A 20,723-nucleotide genomic window follows, 5' to 3' on the forward strand; every position below is an offset into this window, starting at 1 on the left:
CCAGCTGCCTGCAAATACTGCAGGTTCGAATCTCGCCAAGGCTCAAGGTTGACTCAGCCTTCCATCCTTTCTAAGGTAGGTAAATTGAAGACCCAGTTGTGGGGGCAATAAGCTGACTTTGTATAAATATACAAAAGGATGAAGGCTATTGCTGAGTGTATTGTAAGCCACCCTGAGTCTCCGGAGAAGGGCGGCATATAAATCAAATTAAAAAAAAAAAAACCCACTGGGAAACATGTCGTAGGAATATCTATAAGGGAAACAGAAGTCTCTTTTTCTGATTGTGGAATGAAAGGAGCAAATGAGATTAAAGCAGGCATGAGTTTCCTTGGTCCGAGCCCTTATTGGATTCACCTATGTGAATGCACTGACCCAGTAAAAGATTTGCAGGACCTGCAGTGGGGCAGCTGGTCAGCTACTCCATATAATTATATGACTCTTCAATGCTGCAGCTTCTATACAATACAAAGGACTCTCACGCTCTTTCTTAACTGCCCCTCCATGTTTCCTTGTTTCTTCTCAGCACTGAAATTTAGCAGTGCTATGAATTCCCATTACAGCTACTGTATGTTGCTCAGGAATCCTGGAAGCTGAAGCTCAGCTAATTGGGATAATTTGGGGGAGGGGGCACCATTCTATCATCCCACCCTTTTTCCTACTATTTGGTCTGGATACTTGATTCTGCCTTTTGTGGTGATGACTCTGCAGCTGTTTCCAATTCCAGCATTTATGTTGTAAGATTGTGATTATGAGCCAAGGAATGAGTTCATCAAGATTTAAGTGGTACAGCCCTCCTTGACTGACCCATGAATCAAAGGTGAAGCATGGAGAAGGTAAATCTTCAGGCAAGTTAGAACGTTAGAACCTTGCAATTTTCCTGCGCATAGAAGATAATTTTAGATAAAGGAGCAAATGGGACTTTTTTTTACCTGCGTTAGGAAGCAGATGCCTGTATTAAGCAACATAGTTCTCCCAATAGCGTTATTTGTTTGGGCCCAGGTTTGAATGCAGAGCAACCCTTTTTAACAAAATGCAGTGTAATCCCATGATTGTATCATGCAGTTGTTGTGACATTATTGCAGGTGGTTAGGAAATCATTTTAATTCCGTATTGCTAACAACCCTGCATTTTTTTAATTAAAAAAAAACTCTCCCAATTTTTTTTTCCTTTTGCTTACCATTTTATGATGATTGATGAAAGTAAATAATTCATGTGCCTCATTTCCCCAACTACTCTGTTTGGTTCCAAAAAAAAATCAGAAAATATCTAAAAATGTTTTTTAAAAGGCAACTGACAATGATGATGATGTAAACCCCCTTAGCAATGATTGGCTGATTTGTACCAAAGTCAACAGAGAGCTAGATCATGCCAGTCTTTTATTCCTTGTGTTTCATACTGAAATTAGGGGGGGGGGGGCGGGGGAGAATGGGAGAGGTTTATCAGAAATGGGGGGGGGGGGTTTGGATCTAACAGTTCTATAGCTCCAGCCAGTGTATCCCTAGTCAACTGCCAACGTATCTTCTTTGTTTTCTGAGATTGAGCTTTCTTGTTGACCAAGAGGACAGGATGAAAATGTCAGTATCTCATTTCACCTGAGGAAATTCATCAGAGGTGGTTGCCCAGAGAACTACACAATTGCAGAGTTCTACCAATTAAGAGTTCCATAACCCCTTTTTTTACCTTCTGGATTAAAATGTTATGTGGGGTTTTTTTAAACATCTGGAATAAAGCAGTATAAAAATATAAAATGACCGGTTCTGAAATGTGGTTTCTTACCAGTAAACAGACTGCCTAGAATTTGAAAATACTACCCTATACCTTAGATTCCAAGCCTTGCTCCTGAAAGCATTTTCCAGTATCAATTTAGGTCTCAAACCGGGTTTTAACTTGGTGGCTTTATAGCTGGACCATCAGATCTTACAATCTGTGAATAACCCTAAGACCAACAAGTCACTTCAGGGTTGGGAAAAGCAAAGGTTTATTTCACTGAAGGGTGGTACAAATATGGACAAGGCATAGATGAAGAGGTGGAAGGTCTAAAAGTACTGCAGGAGATCTGGGGTGGCAAGAGCCAGATTTGACCCACACACACACACACACATACGCACCGAGAGGATCAGGAGCTCCGACAGTGGTGGCTCAACGGATCTGTGGGGGAAGTGTAGAGAAATAGTGTTATTCCTGCCCCAGACTAGTCTCATTTCATCAGCAATTTGCTACCTCTGGTCCCTGGACAACCAGAGTAGATGCTCTCTGCCTCTAAGTGCTCTCCTTGCTTAGTTTAATATAGTGGCTTAAGATGATTATAAAACAACAAAATTAGTAATAGAGAATGTGGAATGACCTCATAGACCACAGCAATAAACCATGAGAGAAGAAATTATGCCAAAGGACAAGGCCATGGGCTTGCGGGTTAAAAAATCATCATTTTTGCTGACAACTGGGGAAGAAATCTAGCAAGAAACCAAACCTACATACAGTCACAAGCAATCAATGGAATACAGTTATGAGAGGAGCTTTGGCTGCATCAGTAGCAGCTCTCTCTGGAGTGGCAGCAATAACTTATGCCCTGATTAGCTCTAGATTGGATTACTGTACCGGTTGTCCTCAATTTATGACCACAGTTGGGACTGGAATTTTGGTTGCTAAGTGATGCAGTCATTAAGTGAGTCATGAGACATTTATGACCATTTTTACTGAGGTCATTAAGTGAATCTCAAGCTCGTTAGGTAAATCTAGCATTCCCAATTTGACTTTGCTTGATGAAAGGCAGCTGGGAAGACTGAAAACTGCGATCGTTTGACTGCAAGATGCTGCGACTGTTGTCAATGTGAGCCAGTTGCCTAGTGCCCAAATTGTGATCACATGACCATGGGGATGGTGAAACGGATGTCATTTGTTCCCAGGCCATCATAATTTTGAATCATCATTAAACAAATGGTCATAAGTCAAGGACTACCTGTAAGAGACTTTTAACACGAAGCTGCCTTTTGAGAATGATTCACAAGCTATAACTGGTGCAAATGGCAGCAGCCCATCTACTGGAGGATAATAGTTAGTCACAACCATGTGAAAATGATTTTGTGGACTATACCTTGGCTACCATGTTTCTGAGTGCAGTCCAAACGCTGGGCTTAACCTGCAGGGCTTGGTTTACAGATAGTTTCAGAACTGTGTCCAAGTTGAACCTGCCTACTCTGTTCATTTTGTCCTTGAGGGGATCCTATGGATACTTTCTCTTCAGAAAAGTGGCTGGGGGGCAGGCTGAAGGGAGGAGACAGAATTTGGTAGAACTCCCTCCTCTAGGGTAGCTTCCAGCTGTCCAAATGTCACCTCCCCCACTGTATTTTGAGAAGCTAAAAGCGGAGATGTTCTATGATGCTTTCAGTGCTTGATGCTGGATGGATTGCTCGGTTGAGCTGGACACCATTGGCCAATATTGGATTGGGTGTTTAATGGTTTTATACCTAATTTTAATGTTTTCATTATTTTATTGCCTACTGTATACTGAACTGCCTGAAGTTGAATGGAAGAGGGCAGTACATTAAAACCATAAATAAAACAAACAGATAAATAAATAAAATCACTCCTCCATTGAAGCTCAGACCCTCAAATACTGTAGATCCTTGGAGGGTTATGTGCACGTACTGTATGTTTTTTTAAAAAGGGGTCAATTGATGGCTTTATTTGGATTATTTTTATAGGTGCAATTGTGTGCCTCCTATTTTAATTGCAGCGGACACCTGTTCAATCTCAGTATCTGACTTCCTCAGTTGTACACAAGGCTATATTTCATACGTAACATGGCCCTTAAATTCTTCGCACCTCATTTGCTTCCAAAATAATAATACAATATTGCCTAATAGTGGAAGGGAGAGGGCACAATCAATTGTTTCAGAGGGTTCCCAGCATTTTTTGGACACTCAATCCATTTCAAATAGCTTCTGGAAATTGAAATGCAAGGCCTAAAGATTATGTTGTTTGTCTCCAGCATTTGTTAGAATGCCACAGTAAATTTCCATTCACTTTAGAAATTTGCCTCAAATCTCTATGAAACATATCAGAATGTATGACAAGAACAGATATACACACAGAGAGAAACAGAGAAACACTCACACAGACAGACAGACAGACAGACAGACAGACGAATCATGCTGCTAGGAAGACCCAGCAGCCAGAGGAAGGTCCATGAGCTGGACATTCTCTTCTTGGTTTAATGTGTGCAGACCAGAATCTGTTCCACAGAAGTGACTCCAGGAGAGGCAAAGGATATATGATTTGGCTGCAGAAATCTCTGACTCATATCAAGTGTAAGGTCTGTGGTTCCTTCTACTTTTATAATGGTCAAAGATTCTTGTAAGCTCCTCATTTTTTGAAGCGGAAAAAAAAATCACTTCATGAAACGAATCTGCTCTTCAGAAGGGGATCTCCTTTCTTCTTCACCCAGGAAAGGGAAAGCATATTTTAGGCAGGAGTCGGGAGGCAAAAATTCTGCCAGATATGGAGCACAAGTGGAAAGCATTGCACAGTATTCTGTATACGGCACCCTTTCATTTAAGGATTAGACCGGGGCTGTTAGCCCACATTTAAGAGTGAGGAAGAGGCCTCCTTTCTTTGACCTAGAAAAGCAAATGGCAGCAATCCAATTATTATGCAAGCAGCTGCGGCATAGATTAGGCCTAATTTTTAAATCAATAAGAAATGAAGCTTTCTGCCAGAAATGCACTGTACGATTAGGTTTTGGTGTATTATTGTATTACTACAGTGTTTAGAAGGCACATAATCCACTAGGATCACAGAATCCTCAGATCGGAAGCTCTCATTTGGACCATCTGCTGGTCAAGGCAGGAATCCAACTGGAAACGTCCCAGATAGATGGACCTCTAGCCTTTGCTTGAACGTATTCAATTAAGGGGACCCACCTCCTTTCTGAGAAACGTTTCCACTATTGAATTGCTCTTACTGTCAGAAAGGGTTGGGTTTTTTTTAGAACATTCACTCAACATCTGCCTTCCTGTAAGTTCAACCCATTATTCAGTGTCCTGCACTCAGAAATGGAGTCGGTCTTGACCTTCTGGGTCACATCCTTTCAAGAATTTGAACAGCACTATCAGAACTGGGCACCATACCTCTGTCCCGCTGCTGGGATAAGGAAGACAATTTGTCATCTCCCGATATTGCTAAACTATTGCACGCACCAGCCTGACCCAAGGCGATGCTGGATGGGTCTGACTGCAATTAGATTCCATCATCTTTTGCCCTAAGAGATGTTCTTTTACAAGCCTCATTAATGCTCCCATCTCAAGTTGTTTCTACATTTTTCAATGCTGTGGAGGCAGAAGAGTTTAACCTGGATCTTTCTCACGACTGAGAAACAATGCAATCTGCATTATTAAATAATAGGGGAAAGAAAGCATCTGTATGATTTCTGTAGAAGTAGGTCAAGTTTCAGAGACAGAGAGATTGTGAAGAATAGTTTGTTGAGTTAGATGGACGTTACAGTTGAAGAGAAGGGTGATTGGTTGGAAAGGGTACAAATGAACTTGATTGTCACTCTTTTTTTCTCAGTGTTGGCTCCCTTCTGATATATAGCACAGGCAGAAAAACAATGATTTATCTTTCAGACACATTACACGTGAAATCTAGGCATCTGCAGGGTAATGCATGAAATGTGTGACTGCAAGCTTTTTGGATATTCACCAAAAATATTTTTTTTTAAAAAAAAATAGGTGTTTTAATATTTTAGCTCATAGCTTGAGAATAAAAGGACAGACGTTTATGCTCACATGACCTTCCCCCGAATGATCCCATCCTCTTTGGACACCATCCCACAACCAAAGAGAGTTCCCTTCCCTCCCTACCGTATACTTGTCCCACTTCTTCTCTGGATCGTAAGGCTCCCATCGGCTCGCGGGGAAAATATGTTTGTTTTTCTCATACCAGCTGCGAAGTACAACTTTACCTGCGTGGGACTGAAGGGGGACGAGAGTGGAATCAGAAGTCAAAGCACTTGATAAATCACTTCCAAATAATCTTCCCAATCAGCTCAGATGGGAACAGGAAAGTGTTCCCAAAGAACCAATGAAAGGTCACGCAGAATACTCAAAACAGAGAAAGGGAAGAATTTCTCCATTTGTTTTCTTGATGGGGCCACAAGGAATTAAAATGATGGAATTACTGTATATCATGCAAATGGGTAGACTGATTTTGATAGTTTCTCTAGTTCCTATTTTAATTTTCTTGCGGAAAACACAGGAAATCACAGGTGCCAAGTTTTTGAGATCTGCCACCAAATAGTGTAATTTTGAGATTCCAAGGTACAAAGCAGATATGGGAATTACATAGGAGAATATCTGTTTATTACAAGCCATGATACAGTTTTGCCCATCTAATTTATATTAATAATAGCTCTTGTTGTAGGCGTGGCAGGAAGAGGCCCATGTTAGTTTATGGTATGAAATAAAAATCAGGAGTCCTGTGATAGCACCTTTTCCAACTAACAAAATTTAAGCCTTTGAAAGAAATTTGTTAGTCAAAAAAAGTGACAAGAAATTAGGCTCATTGAGTGAAAATCATGGGAACAAATTCTTTCTGTTAGCTTGCCTCTTAACTGCTGGATCAATTAGGGTATAAACCATACCTTTCACAGTTGGCTGGGGGTTATGGGTACTTCTAGATAGCACCAGATTGGGGAAGGCAGCTTGTGTTTTTTTAAGAGGTAAGGAAAATGGGGGGGGGGGAGAGAAGCGTATTTGCAAGGTTCAATATGTGTCTGGATAAAAGCAAAAAATAGCAACTGGATGTCAAGGTCATCTGTATTTTTTTATTTTATTTTTTTGCAACGGGTGGTCCTCTCAGCAAATAGGCTTTCAGAACCAACTGATTCAGTGGCAACCTCTTTTCCTCACCTCATCTTTTTCCACCGTTGCATCACTCAACAGCCGGACATCATCATGGACGTCGAAATTGAAGAGCGGGCCTGAATTAGGGAGAGTATGTATGAGGGAGGAGAGATTTACAGAACAACTAGGCTCCCATTTCAAGGCCTGGATTTTTCCCTTTCGCTCCAGGCAGGATAAAAGTTCAGCCCAGTTGCCTGCCCTAATAGCAGCCACCTTCGTGTTCCCCTACCCCCAACCTCCCAGAGGGCTTTGATAGGAAGAAGACAAAAGCCGAAAAGGAAGGAGGAACAAAAGGAGACACTCACCGCTTTTCCCTCGAGCCTTGGTGACAATGAAATCATAGAAGCTGTGATGCTGGATGGGCAGAAGAAAAGGGCTGAGGAAGATACATCACAAAAAGATTCCCCCAACCAAATCTGAGCATGAGCCACTTGGAGTAGCTACATTTAAGGGCAGAGGGCAGCTGCTGCAACAAGCACTGAAAGAGGGACCACAGCCACCAAAGGAATGGTAACAAACAGTGTCTGGCCTGATATCCTAAGCAGAGTGGTGAGACACCATTCTTCTTTTTTCTTCCTTCCCAAGCAAAACTTTAACTGCCTTGCTTTTTTTCATTTTGGATACTTGTTTGAGAGGTGGCTCTCTCCCTCCCTCTCTCTTGAAGTCCATTGTTCCTAAAGTGGGCATGGAGCTTTCCTATTTGGAATCAGGAGCACTGGTGCTTGGAAAACTCCCAATTGGTCCCAAAGGCAACTGGGATTGGGGCTAGCACAACTATAAAAATCTAGCAGTGGCAAAATATCTAGATTGAGGGGCAGAGTTTGGTTTTCTCTGAGATGCCGTGAAAAGTGTTCAAGTCCACTGATGGGCTTTATTAAATGAAAAAACGCCAACACGGACCATGGGCTGCCTTAAATGGAACTCTCCCTTCTGCACTTATCCCCTGCTTGAGACCGAATCACTTTAGAGGAAAAGTTCCAATGATCCCTTCCTCTTCTAGCCAGAGAATTAGATCTACTGATCCAGAATTTCTAGACCACTGTGGCATTGGCATAAGAGGGCATAAGAGCAAAGTAAGGGAACACTGCATGGAATGCCGATGGCACAGTGAGACAGAGTAGTGGTGGAATTCAATTTTTTTTACTACCGTGGCTTAGTGGGCGTGGCTTAGTGGGCGTGGTGTGGCTTGGTGGGGGTGTCAGACGAAGGATACTGCAAAATCTCCATTCCCACCCCACTCCAGGGGAAGGATATTGCAAAATCTCCATTCCCACACCACTCTGGATCCAGCCTGAGATGGTGTTTGCTGGTTCTCCGAACTACTCAAAATTTCCACTACCAGTTCTCCAGAACCTGCTGAATTTCACCCCTGAGACAGAGTCTTATACTTACATGTGGGATGATGAGATCTTCCTTGATGTACATGAGCTGCTCCACACCAGCTGACCTGCAGGGAAAGATGTGCACTTAGCCTCTCAAGTCTTCCTGGAGATGCATCAAATGTTTTGGCCCCAGTGGCTACTGCATGTACAGAGCAGATGTAGGGCAAGGGTGTCAAACTTGATTGTGTTGTGGGCCAGATTGTGACGTATAGCGATGGGTTTTTTTGCCTTTGCAGAGCCAGGGTGGGCATGTGGCCTGCGTGGGCTGTATCCAGTTTCACAGGCCTGTACTAGGCAGAAGTGTTCCCAGGTGGGTGATAAGTGGGGGAAATACAAAGCCACTGGAGGTGGTGTGTTCATTGGTAGCAGCAGTTAAGCAAAAGTTAACAGTTAGGAAAGTGCAGGCTGTGTGTGTCTGTTGCAGGCTGGTGGAATGTGGCTCATTTTTAAAGGGAAGCAACAGGATGGTAAGGATAGTGAATGCTAGAAATATGGGGGTGAGGGAGAAGCTGAATGGGCTGGTCAGGAAGGAGGATAAGGCGGATTGGTGGGCAACCCAATCAGTGGACAGTTATGCGAAATGAAGGGAAGGCATGGGGAAAGTCAGGAAGACCAGTGTAAGGATCATGTCAGGTAAGCACTGCTTAGTGCAGGGGTCTCCAACCTTGGCAACTTTAAGACTTGTGGACTTTAACTCCCAGAATTCCTCAACCAGCAAAGCAAAGCTGGCTGAGGAATTCTGGGAGTTAAAGTCCACAAGTCTTAAAGTTGCCAAGGTTGGAGACCCCTGGGCTTAGTGAGCTGTCATTAAGGAGAACAGACAAGGTCAGAAAAAGAGGACGGGAGGGAGGCAAGGCACATCAGCCTTGCCGTATTTATCCATTTAAAACTCTCTGGGATTTCCTGGACAAAAATCTGAACAATAACATCTTTGGGGTTTCAATTCCACCAGCCCGGAAGACACCTGAAAGGTCTTGGCTGAACTTCCAAGTCACAAGAGGTTTGTTCCATGAATGAAACAAAACACATTTTCTGACTTGTGCACCCCTGAGTCTCCTCCTTTAGAAAAGAAGATGGCTAAGCGTATGTTACTTCTGAAGTTTGCTCACTTTTCCAATCCACATCAGCCAGTTGTGTTACAGGTCAGTGCTGCCAATTCTCACTGCCATCTACATTAGATATTGGCCTTTATAATGCATGCTTCATGTATGGGTAGGCCTCAGCTTACAACCACAATTGAGCCTAAAGTTTCTGTTGCTAAGTGAGACATTGGTGAGTTTTGCCCCATTTTACGACTTTTCTTGCCAGAATTGTTAAGTGAATCACTACAGTTAAGTTAGTCACAGGGTTGTTAAGGGAATCTGGTTTCCCCATTGACTTTGCTTGTCAGAAGGTCGCAAAAGGGGATGACATGACCCCGGGACACTGCAACTGTCATAAATATGAACCAGTTGCCAAGCGTCTGAATTTTGTTCATGTGACCATAGGGACGCTACAATAGTGTGAAAAATGGCCATGCCCCTTTTTTCAGTGCCGCTGTAACTTCGAACGGTCATTAAATGAACTGCTGTAAGTCAAGGACCACCTGTAGTAACTTCTGAATTAAAAATCTTTTTCCGCATTGCAATTGAGTCGATGAGACTGATACCATCAGCTGGCACAAGGCCAGGATCTGTCTACCAGGGCTAACTGTAATATTCACCAGATGGTAACAACTTGCACTCACAAATGAATGCAAATTGAAATGAATTCTCCTCAGCCAGCTGCATGGAAAGTAAAACTCCACAAAGTCCTTTACCGAAGCTCACTGAAGTCCTTGCGCAAGATCTCCAGGGCCTTTTGCAGGAACTGCTGAATGGTGTTGCCCTTTTTCATCTAAACTGAGGGAAAAGAAGAGTCAGTTGGGAATGGATTTCTCTCAGACAACCCCCACAACTAAAAGCTCACACTGTTCTCTGCAGAGTCATATCTCTTAGTTTACTTTATTTCATCCAAGAAACTCAAGGAATCCATTTTTCATCTTCATCTCAATAAATACTTAATCATGTAACCCTGGCTAGTCTAAGAATGGTGACTCCTCTATGCTGCCACTTTCATGCCTACGTGGAAAGTGGAATTTGGAACATTCCAGAACTAGTCTGACACTCTAAACACTCAGCCAACCTGTGAGTAATTTCTATCTCTCACACTCCCACATGTTTATTTATATAAAAGATTTAGAAGCCTGGCCTTTAACCGAAAGATTAGTCAGTGAAACCTTTACCAGATTTTGTGAGGGTGATTTTTCTTTAGAGAGGTTATAGGTTAAAGGGGACAATTGTTTATATGGAGGAGTTTTAAAAAAGTTTTGGTGTGGAACAAAAATGACAAAAGAAATGTTTCTTTTCCTGGCCTGTGAGTATCTGAGATTATAGTTTTGCTGGGTGGAAGCAATTGTGGGCCTGACCATTCTTATGACGAGAGACAACTGGGAACCACACTTTAGCACAATAGTATTTTTTTTAATAAAGCTATGATGCACTGCACATCTGATCTAGTGATTGAGGCTCCTGGTTAGAAATCAGGAGACTGTGAGTTCTAATCCCACCTTAAGGCAGGAAAGCTGCTGGGGGACTTTGGGCCAGTCATTCTCTTTCAGCCTAACCCACCTCACAGGAATGCTACTGTGAGGAAAACAGGAAGGAGTATTAAATATGTTCACCACCTTGAGTTATTTATAAAATAATAAATAAATAAATAAATAAATAAATAAATAAATAAATAAATAATTCTGCTTCCTGTCTTGAACTAAGAATGAACAAAGCCGAACACTTGATGGAATGCTAAACAGCTGTGAAGTAGTATTTTGCATCAGCCATTTTAAGAAGCTGGACACAGAATACATATAGATGGTCACACAATAAAAATCAGGGTACTGTATGGAAGAAGCCAACAACCTGAGTCCTTGTATTCTAGACCCAAGCATTAAACCACCCATTGGCTTTCCAAAGCTGAGAACAAAATCCAAGCAGGCTGGGAGCAAAGCTCACCTTCACCGTTCGGCGGTGCCCAGAGCCATCCCAGTAACTGAATGTGATCTCAATTTCTTCACCTGGCCAAAGACAAAGAAAGAAAAAAATGAAAAGGATGGGAGAGTCCTCTCTTTAAACACAATTATAACAGTCACCCTTCCATTTGGAAGGCATGCCAGACCACTTTCCATCACTCACTCTTGATTTTTTCTTGTTTGGCCTCCCACTCTTGCCGAAGCTCTTCTCGCAGGCGGTTTTCTTCTTCCTGAAATCCAGGATGTGGAAAAGAAAAGGATGAAGCAATCTGTGGCCCTCCGGATTTTGGTGAAGTATAACTCTCAGCCTCCATTACTCTTGACTGCTGTAGTTTATGGGAGTTAATCAGCATCACCTACAGGACAAGTAATTACCATACCTCACGGTCACGGTCAGGGAGGAAGCTAGTGTCCACATCTGGGTTCTTCCCAAGTTTCTTCTTTTTGGGAGGCAACTCTAAGAAAAGCAGGAGAATCATGTATGAATGAGGAGCTACCTTTAACATTCTGTTGCTTGAATTCAACAGTCGCTGTCCTACACTTCCCTCCCTTGCTATTGCTATCATCACACGAGGCCTACTTCAGCTTCACTTTCTGCAATGCATCCAGCCTACTATTCCTCACCTTCTCGTTCCAATTCTGTTTCCTCATCTTCTTCCTCAGCATCATCTTCCTCCTCTTCATCCAGAGTGAAGGACAAGCTTGAGATCTTACGTTTTTGTTCCTGCTTGCGTTCCCGCTCCCGCATCCGTTCCAATTTTCTATGAGAAGGAAATAAAAAATCAGTTTGGCATGAAATGCACACTTGAGGGAGCTCTTAGAAGATTTCTGTGAAAGGCAGGGTGTTGAAAAAACATAAGACCACTGAGGGGGAAAAAAATTCCAAAAAAAAACCTGATTCAACCTCATTTCTTAGAAGGAGAAGGAAGAGAGCTTTTTAAAAGAATTGTTATGCTATCCAAAGCAATAGTATATAGTTGGTTACACTGACATTGAAAGAAAAATGACTTTCAAGGCCAATGATGACTTATCACTGTGATAGTATTCAAACAGTCACTATTTGGACAAATCATGCAATTGTTATATTCAGATTTAAGTATGTCATTCTCAAACAGTTGACATTTTCCCACATTTAGGAAATTACTGTTTGATGAAATGTTTCCTTATTCTATTAGTGATATTCATTCAGTTCTTAAAATAACACTTTAATAAATCAAATTACAAATGAAGGGAAACTGTACACAAAGGACTGATAAGAGTTCAAAATTATTCTTATAATTTTTTTAAAAAAGATGAACATTATCATGAAATGTCTCTGTTCTAATGTTAGTGAAGAGTAACCTGTGGCCTGGAGACTTTGCAGCTGATGTAAGAATATCATGTTAGACAAAATAGAAGATCTGCCTATTTCAACATGTTCATTTTGAACTCTTGTCAGATATCCCTGGGATGTTGCAGCATGGAGACAAATACATAATCTTTGTTAGTTTATCTCTGGAGTTTTCTTGATTGTTCTGTTACTTAGTGAAATCCTTTAAAAATTCATTCCAGGGTAATTTAATTCACTAGATTTATTTATTTATTTATTTATTTTTATTTTATGCAATTTATATGCCACCCTATCTCCGAGGACTCAGGGCAGCTCACAACGGTAAAATGCATAGTTCCTTATTAAAACAATATAAAATTAAAATCCAATTTAAAACAGTTTAAAATTCATTAAAAACCCCCATCAGTCCAGGCTACGGAACAACCAGGTCTTCAACTCGCGGCAGAACGAGCGAAGGTCAGGGGCCATCCGGAGCTCCAAAGGAAGTTGGTTCCAGAGGGTGGGTGCACCCACAGAGAAAGCTCTCCCCCTGGGGGTCGCCAGCCGACACTGTCTGGCCGACGGCACCCTGAGGAGGCCCTGTCTGTGGGAACGCACCGGGCGATTGGGGATTGTCGCTGGCTGCAGGGGACTGACAAATATCCTGGGCCTAGGCCATGAAGGGCTTTATAGGTGATAACCAGCACCTTGAACCTCACCCGAAGGGCAAATGGTAACCAATGCAAGCCGCGCAGGAGGGGTGTAACATGGGAGTGTTGGGACGCTCCCATCACAACCCGCGTGGCTGCATTCTGCACCAGCTGAAGCCTACGAGTGGTTTTCAAGGGCAGTTCTAGGTAGAGAGCGTTGCAGTAATCAAGACGGGAGGTGACTAGCGCATGAGTAACGGTGCATAGGGCATCTTGGTCCAAGTAAGGACGTAACTGTGACACAAGGCGAACCTGGGCAAATGCCCCCCTGGTCATGGTCGTCACATGAACCGTGAATCCAGGAGGACACCCAAGTTGCGGGCCCTATCCACAGGGGGTAACACCTCACCCCCGATGGTTAATGATGGAATATCTCGATCGGAACAAGATGCTGGTACCCACAGCCAGTCGGTCTTGGCAGGGTTGAGTCGAAGCCTGTTCCTCCCCATCCAGGTCCGTACCGCTTCCAGGCTGTGGGACATCACGTCGAGGGCATCACTGGGCTGGTTTGGGGTGGATATAAAAAGCTGGGTATCATCAGCGTACTGATGATACCGCACCCCAAAACCACGGATGATCTTCCCAAGCAGCTTCATATAGATGTTGAACAGGAGAGGCGAGAGGACCGACCCCTGGGGCACCTCACAGGTGAGGGGCCTCATAGCTGACCTCTGCCCCCCTGCCAACACCGCTTGCGTACGGCCCGAGAGGTAGGAGGAGAACCACCATAAAATGGTGCCTCCCACTCCCAACCCCTCAAGCCATCGCAGCAAGATACCATGGTCTATGGTATCAAACGCTGCCGAAAGATCCAAGAGGACCAGAACAGAGGAATATCCCCTGTCCCGAGCCCTCCAAAGATCATCCACCAGTGCCGTCTCTGTGCTGTACCCCAACCTGAAACCCGATTGGATACTGTGTTTTCCCAAAAATAAGACCCTGTCTTATATTTTTTTGAACCCTGAAATAAGTTTGGCCTTATTGCCATGCGCTCAAAAGCCAGATTGGTCTTATTATCAGGAGATATCTTATTTGGGGGGAAACAGGGTAGTAAATTCCATCAATCTGGAGGCATGAAAATCACATTTTTTTTACATGTCCTAAACCTACTGTCCTTCATTCTTCTTAAGGGGCTCGCATCTTCACACACACACAAAATAGTTTTATCAAATAGGTAAACTGGTTCTCCCCAGATGTTTTGAGTTCCAATTACTCCAAATCAGCACACCTAATATCAAGGGATTATATAAACTATGGGTCAAAAGAGGTGAACGATACAAGGTTGCTCATTCCCTTCCAAATAATGGAAGCTATTCTCCAAGACCCAAGTTATCCTGCCCAGAATTTCATGCACACACTCACAAACTTACAGTTGTAATTCTTTGGACTGTTCCTTTTTGGCTAGCTGCTTCTCCCGTTCCTTTACAAGGGCCTCTTGCTTGGCCTTCATGTCATTGAGGGTCACCAAACCTATTGGAAGAAGCTGTGCTGGAAATAGGCCCAAACACTACGCAGGAGAGAAGGTAATTCACACAAGCTAAGGAATGGAGGCCAGGGCTTGGGGCCTCTTTCTAAAACATAGGTCCCTCTTTAACTACATCCAGACTCACCAACGGTGCTAGATTTCAGCTCAGCTTCCACTGCATCATAATGGGCAGAGAATTTCTTATCGATGTTTGACTTCATGATGTTCTCCTGCCACGGGGAAAGAACACATCAGTCAGAAGAAGTATTGTAGACCCTGGTGATATTTCAGTTTCCATTTTTGGATTCAACCCAGTAAAAAATGGAAACTATCTTAGGTAGAAAACATGGGAATTTCAATCCATTTACTGTATTTAGGCAAATATAGGAGATTACAACCTAGCCTAACCTAACCTAACCACAGAAGTCAGGATAGATTACATATTTTTTTTTCTATGAATTTCAATTAGCAAGGTAAGATAAAGAAACATGTTCCTTCTCATCAAGGGTAAGTGTTCATGTGGGGATGGGCAAATTCTCAAGCAGAACATATGGCTGCATATTATATTAGATTGCGTGATAAAAGAGCACCAACAAAGATGAGGTGGTGCTTATGAAAACTGAGGGATCCTCAAGAATTACCTGGGCAATCAGGATAAGAAATATTATACGAACAACAGATGTTAGTGTCAAATAGGGGATTCGTTATTGCATTTGGAAGAAACATATGTCTGGCTGAGCACACCCCAAGACAAAGCACTGGGAAAGCACTTATGCAGCAATTACACAGTGAACACAAGGGAGCAAGCTCAACCCAACACTGTTAGAAGAAGCAGAATTATTTGTCAGTATCAACATTTGGTGAAAAAGTTCACAAGCTGGAATACAGCTTATTACAGTAAAAATGTAAAGTAAAAAAAAAAAAAAGAATATTACAGAAAAATAAACAGTCAACTAAGTTCTGATGTAAGAGAAATGTCAAATCTGTGAATAGCCAGTATGAATATACTGTAGTCCTGCAAATCAATCAAAGGAAGTAGGTGAGGTGTTCTGAATTACTAGTTTGCTCCCAGAAAGGCTGCAGAATTTTAGCTTTTCTGTTTATAATGAAATATTTTTTGATTAGTCATTCAGACTAAAATGATTAAAATATAAACCTCCATACCAGATTTATAATTTAAAATCCCATCATGCAAAAAGAGGAAAACATGTTACTTAATCCTAAGGATGATGCCCACTTACAATTCTGCATGAAACAGCAACAGAACACAGTAAGCTATACAGACACAGGTGTCAGCACAGGCAAAAGTCAAAAAATATTTTTACAGTAATTTTATTAAAAATTACAGTTAAGAAGATAAAAGCTAATACAAACTAAAAAATAAAATCAAAAGAAAAAATAGAAAGTGCAAAAAAGAAAAATTAGAAAGAAAACTAGAAAAGAAAAAATATGAAAACAAATAAAAATAAACAAAAGCAACAAAGTTGCTTAATCACAAGTATAAACAATTTTAATAACTTATCACCTTTTCTTAAAATACAAGAAATGATCTCTTGTTCCAGTATCCCATCTCTTATCTATAAAGCAATCCTTCAAATCTCATTATTTAATCCTTTATTTATTTAAATTATTTAAAGTAATTTAAGGGTTACCAGAGATAACAATTCTATTTTAACTTTGATTAGATAAACCAACTTTATATTCCTTCTTCTTTTAACAATTTTGATCTTTAGTCCCTTCAAATTATATACTACAACTTTTTGTTTTCAAGGCTTTAATGGGTATCCTTTGTAAATACAATATAGGAAAGTTATCCAGGGCACTTTTTTTGGTTCATTATGTGTATATTCCTTTTGATTATTAAGATATTAGCCAGTTTCATTTGTATGTCCAGTGTAGCATCTTTTTCCATATCATTCTTGTACCCTGTCATTTTTAACTCTACTTTTAGATCAGTCTATTTTTCAGTAAAACTTGTTCCTCTTTCATAACATTTTCTAAATACAGTCTATCTATAAAGACAGATACTCTTAAAATTAACTTCTGAATTCCTTGTTCACAAATATCCTTCCCTGTTCCAATGTTCTAATATTTTCTTTTTTCTGTATTAGTAAAGTCAAATCTGTAAGTGTTCTTCCTTAATTGTAATCTTTAGTTCCTTGTGGTTCTCTCTAGAGTCCAACCTTCAAAGTTGTATTCTATTTTTAAAAGATAATTCAAAAAAGCATTTTCCCACAATTCCAAAATCTTATTTCCAATCCAACTGGGTTCTTTGTAATTTTCTGAAATCAAAGTTCTAAGTACTCTTTTGCTGTTTATTCCGAAAATATTTTTTTAGGTTCTTAAACGTGTGTTTAAAACTTATTTTGCTGAAGGAAACCAACCCACTGCTGTAAAATTTGTTAATCCAAGGATTCCTAATTGCTAAAATGCAACTAATAAAATTTCAAAAATGGTTAGAAAAGAAAGTATGCAAACCCAGTAGGCACACCGACTATGGTTTGAGCAAAAAGATGGCTATTCTCTTGTCTCCCAAAGCTCTAAACCCACTGAAGACTGTCCTGAGTTTTTTCTTTCTTTTTATTCTTTTTATTGTTTTTTTACAAATAAACAAATCTTACTCACATCTTATGCATAACTGCGACTATTTACATACCATAACATTCCAATTCAAATACACTATACATTTTTACTATACATTTTAATTCTACTTCTATTTTGTCTATTTCTTTTCCTTTTTTCTGTTCTCAACCCAGTTGTACCACTTCTCCCATGCTGCGTAGTATTTGTCCTTTCATTTCAATTGTTAATTTGTCCATTTCAGCACAATCAAATATTTTTTTAAGTACTAAGCTTCAGAAGGTATGTTTGTATTTCTCCAACATTGCGCGAACGCTATTCTTGCTGCGGTTATTATATGTAAAATGATATATATTATTTTTTTGTTGTATTTCCTTTTAACTATCCCTAGGAGAAATAGTTCCGGGGTATATCTATCTGATGTCCTGTTAATTCCTGTAACCACCTATGTATTTTCTTCCAATATTTTTTCGTTTCAGGGCACAATCACCATGTATGATAAAAGGTACCTTGTTTTTGACCGCATTTCCAACAATTCAGGCTTAAATTTGGGTATATCTTTGCTAGTCTAGAGGGTGCCAGGTGCCAGTGATAGAACATTTTATATTAGTTCTCTTTGTACTTTGCCGATTTAGTTATCTTATAATTTCTATTCCAAATTTTCTCCCAATCCTCCAATTCAATACTATGCCCGACATTTTTTGCCCACACTATCATAACTCCCTTCACTCTAGCTTCAGCTCTATCAAATTCTAATAAGTAATTATAAATTTTTGTTATCAATTTTTCATCTGGGCCAATCAATAATTTGTCCAATTGTTGCGGCACCATCTCAATTCCATACTCATCTTTATCTTTTTTTGTACCATAATTGAAGTTGCAAATAAGACTGTCCTGAGGTTTTTCATGAGGATCAACTGTCTGGAACACTTGTGGTAGTGGTGGGTTGCCCCCGGTTCGCACCGGTTCTATAGAACCGGAAGTAAAACCAATGGGAGGCTATGCCCACAGACCCCGACGTCATAAAAATGCTTCTGCGCATGCAAAGAAGTTTCTGCGCGCGCAGCCCCATTGCGAACTGGTAGTAAAGGTAGGTAGAATCCACCCCTGACTTGTGCGTGGTCTCAAGTCCTCTCCTTACCAGAGAGGAATTATGAAGAGTAGGTCTACCCACTACTCTTCATTCTGCCCTGGTTGTTGGCTCTGTTTTTAGCAGAGCAATCCTCAGTTTGTCATTTCCCCAAAAGCCAAGAAAAAAATTCTTCTGCTGCATTAGAAGACTTATGTTTAATACACAAGTCACAAAATAGTAAGTTTATGTATAAGGATCCATTGCAGGGGTTTTTAGAAATGTCTTACATCTCTCATCTTTGCTGAAAATGAAGCAAGTGTAGTCTATTCAGGAGTGCATTTGAGACAAATTTTCTCTCTCAAAAAGTCAATGAAATGACCAGGACATAACCAGAATAGTTTAAGCTTGTTCCGCTAGAGAAAAGACATCTGAAAATGGTGAATGTCTTGAGCAGATATGAGTATGCTGGACATGATTTTTGAAATAAAAAAGGAAAATTAGAGCAATATTCATATTCTGGAGACTATGAGTAAAATATTCTTAAAAGGTGACAAAATATGGAAGATAAGAAATTTCTTAAAGTCGCATTAAGACTAAACATTGAGTCATAATTGCTTCACAGAAAAATAGATACAGTGTTTCCCCGAAAATAAGACCCTGTCTTATTTATTTATTTTTTTTGAACCCTGAAATAAGTGCTTGGCCTTATTGCCATGTGCTCAAAAGCCCGATTTGGCTTATTATCAGGGAATGTCTTATTTTGGGGAAAATAAGGTAGGAAAAATCATAGGAAGCGTTTCCATTTGCAAGACAACTCTAAGGGCAAGAAAGGTTAAGTGTCTGAAGAACATATGTTCTGGAAGAAATACTGCACTCAAATCAGAAATATAACAATCAGCTTAAAGCCTGGTGTGCTGCACTCCCTGCATTAATTATTTGAATGTGACATCAAATATTTGGTAGAAATCTACTTGCTTTTCTTTTCTTTTGCTTTTTTATTCTGCATGATGAAGCCTACACATCACAGAAAAACGAAGCAAAAATACTAAAAAAAACCCCTCTCATCTTTAAAAACATGCACACTTTTTTAGAAATATATTCATGATTAATGGTGGAAACTTTTGTTCTTGTTTGTTTTTGACTACGGAAAAGAACATTCTCTCCCATTCCTTCATTAAAACCTCCACCTTTGCCAGAATGATTCCAAACAAACCCTTATTTCTAAGGAACAACCCCGTGTTCCTTAGCGTTATCTCCTGAAAGAATTCAAAAACCAATCTCTCGGTGAGTTCTACTTCTCATCACCTCAGCGATGCGCTGCCTCATTTGTTCCATATGCTCACGTTGCCTCTCTCTCTTCTTCATCAACTGAAGGGCCCGGCCAGCCTCGCTGGCAGCTCCTTTGTATTGTGCCATGATCGCTGATGGGACCTGTGAGGTACAAAATACACATACATAAATGAAGCTGCTGTACATTTACTGCCTTCTCCGACAGGCAGCAGCTCTCCAGAAACTAACCGATCTTACCCCTTTATTATGATCCTTTTAATGGATGCTGCATCAAACCTGGGATCGGGTGCCTGTAAAAGTAGATGATCTATCACTGATCATCAATGGTAATCGCGAAGACAACCCATTAAAACAGAAAGAGATCCAAGGACTGGAAAGCAAGGGGAAGATATGGGATTCCTGGATCTGGCATGAGAAATTGTGAAAGGAAAAGGGGAACCCCAATATAGAGGACCCGGATTGTGGGGCAATAAGCTGACTTTGTATAAAAAAGAACACCGCTTGGGGGGGCCAAAAGCCCTCACTAAACAGGTATATACAAAAGTATGAAGGCTATTGCTTAACGCATTGTAATCCGTCCTGAGTCTCCGGAGAAGGGCGGCATATAAATCGAACCAATAAAATAAATAAATAGAGAGATCGCTGTGATCCATGCCTGGTCAAAATGCCGTGGAATTTCTTTCTTTCTGCCCCCCAAAAAATGTTCAGAAAAACCTTCTAACCGCAAAATCCCACCAGCTGCTTCGCCCACGTCACTCGCACGTACCAGGACAGAACCGAACTCTAACCTTCCTCTTCCTATTTTCCCACGATCGGCCGATATACGGAAGAAAACTCGGAAAGTCAATCGATTCACAGCCGGAATTTCCGGTAGAAACGGCTTGTTGCCAATGTTCTAGCCTTGACACCTCTATGATAAAACGACTTTTCCTATTGGCCGAGGCGGGCTTATGGAGTCGGAAGTGTC

At 40.9% G+C, this 20,723-nt stretch overlaps 1 protein-coding gene across 3 annotated transcripts; it reads right to left on the reverse strand.

The window, feature by feature from the left end:
• Positions 1 to 1,954: 1,954 nt before the first annotated feature.
• Positions 1,955 to 20,621, reverse strand: FAM50A (family with sequence similarity 50 member A). Of its 3 annotated transcripts, none has more exons than XM_070938140.1 (14): positions 20,523 to 20,621; positions 19,772 to 19,897; positions 14,960 to 15,044; positions 14,720 to 14,819; positions 11,955 to 12,091; positions 11,711 to 11,787; positions 11,494 to 11,560; positions 11,314 to 11,375; positions 10,083 to 10,159; positions 8,295 to 8,349; positions 7,208 to 7,256; positions 6,909 to 6,979; positions 5,862 to 5,972; positions 1,955 to 2,148 (listed from the first exon to the last, which is right to left on the reverse strand). In XM_070938140.1, the coding sequence occupies exons 2-14, from the start codon at positions 19,880 to 19,882 to the stop codon at positions 2,140 to 2,142; spliced, it is 1,011 nt and encodes a 336-aa protein (XP_070794241.1). In that variant the 5' UTR covers positions 19,883 to 19,897; positions 20,523 to 20,621; the 3' UTR covers positions 1,955 to 2,139. The 3 variants fall into 3 exon arrangements, with proteins under 3 accessions (XP_070794241.1, XP_070794244.1, XP_070794242.1); XM_070938143.1 differs by having other exon boundaries at positions 20,545 to 20,586; XM_070938141.1 differs by having other exon boundaries at positions 20,479 to 20,568.
• Between the last annotated feature and the right edge of the window lie 102 nt (positions 20,622 to 20,723).

This window comes from Pituophis catenifer, unplaced genomic scaffold (assembly GCF_029215685.1).
Source record: "Pituophis catenifer annectens isolate HBS135680 unplaced genomic scaffold, rPitCat1.0.hap2 SCAF_2, whole genome shotgun sequence".
Lineage (NCBI taxonomy): Eukaryota > Metazoa > Chordata > Lepidosauria > Squamata > Colubridae > Pituophis > Pituophis catenifer.

Excerpts from the sequence above, each read along its gene's own strand:
- FAM50A (XM_070938140.1), bottom strand. The coding sequence starts at position 19,882 with ATGGCACAATACAAAGGAGCTGCCAGCGAGGCTGGCCGGGCCCTTCAG. Across the intron at positions 10,160-11,313 it reads GGCACCGCCGAACGGTGAAG|ATGAAAAAGGGCAACACCAT; the intron begins GTGAGCTTTGCT and ends CCCTCAGTTTAG. Across the intron at positions 6,980-7,207 it reads CAAGGCTCGAGGGAAAAGCG|GCCCGCTCTTCAATTTCGAC; the intron begins GTGAGTGTCTCC and ends TCCCTAATTCAG.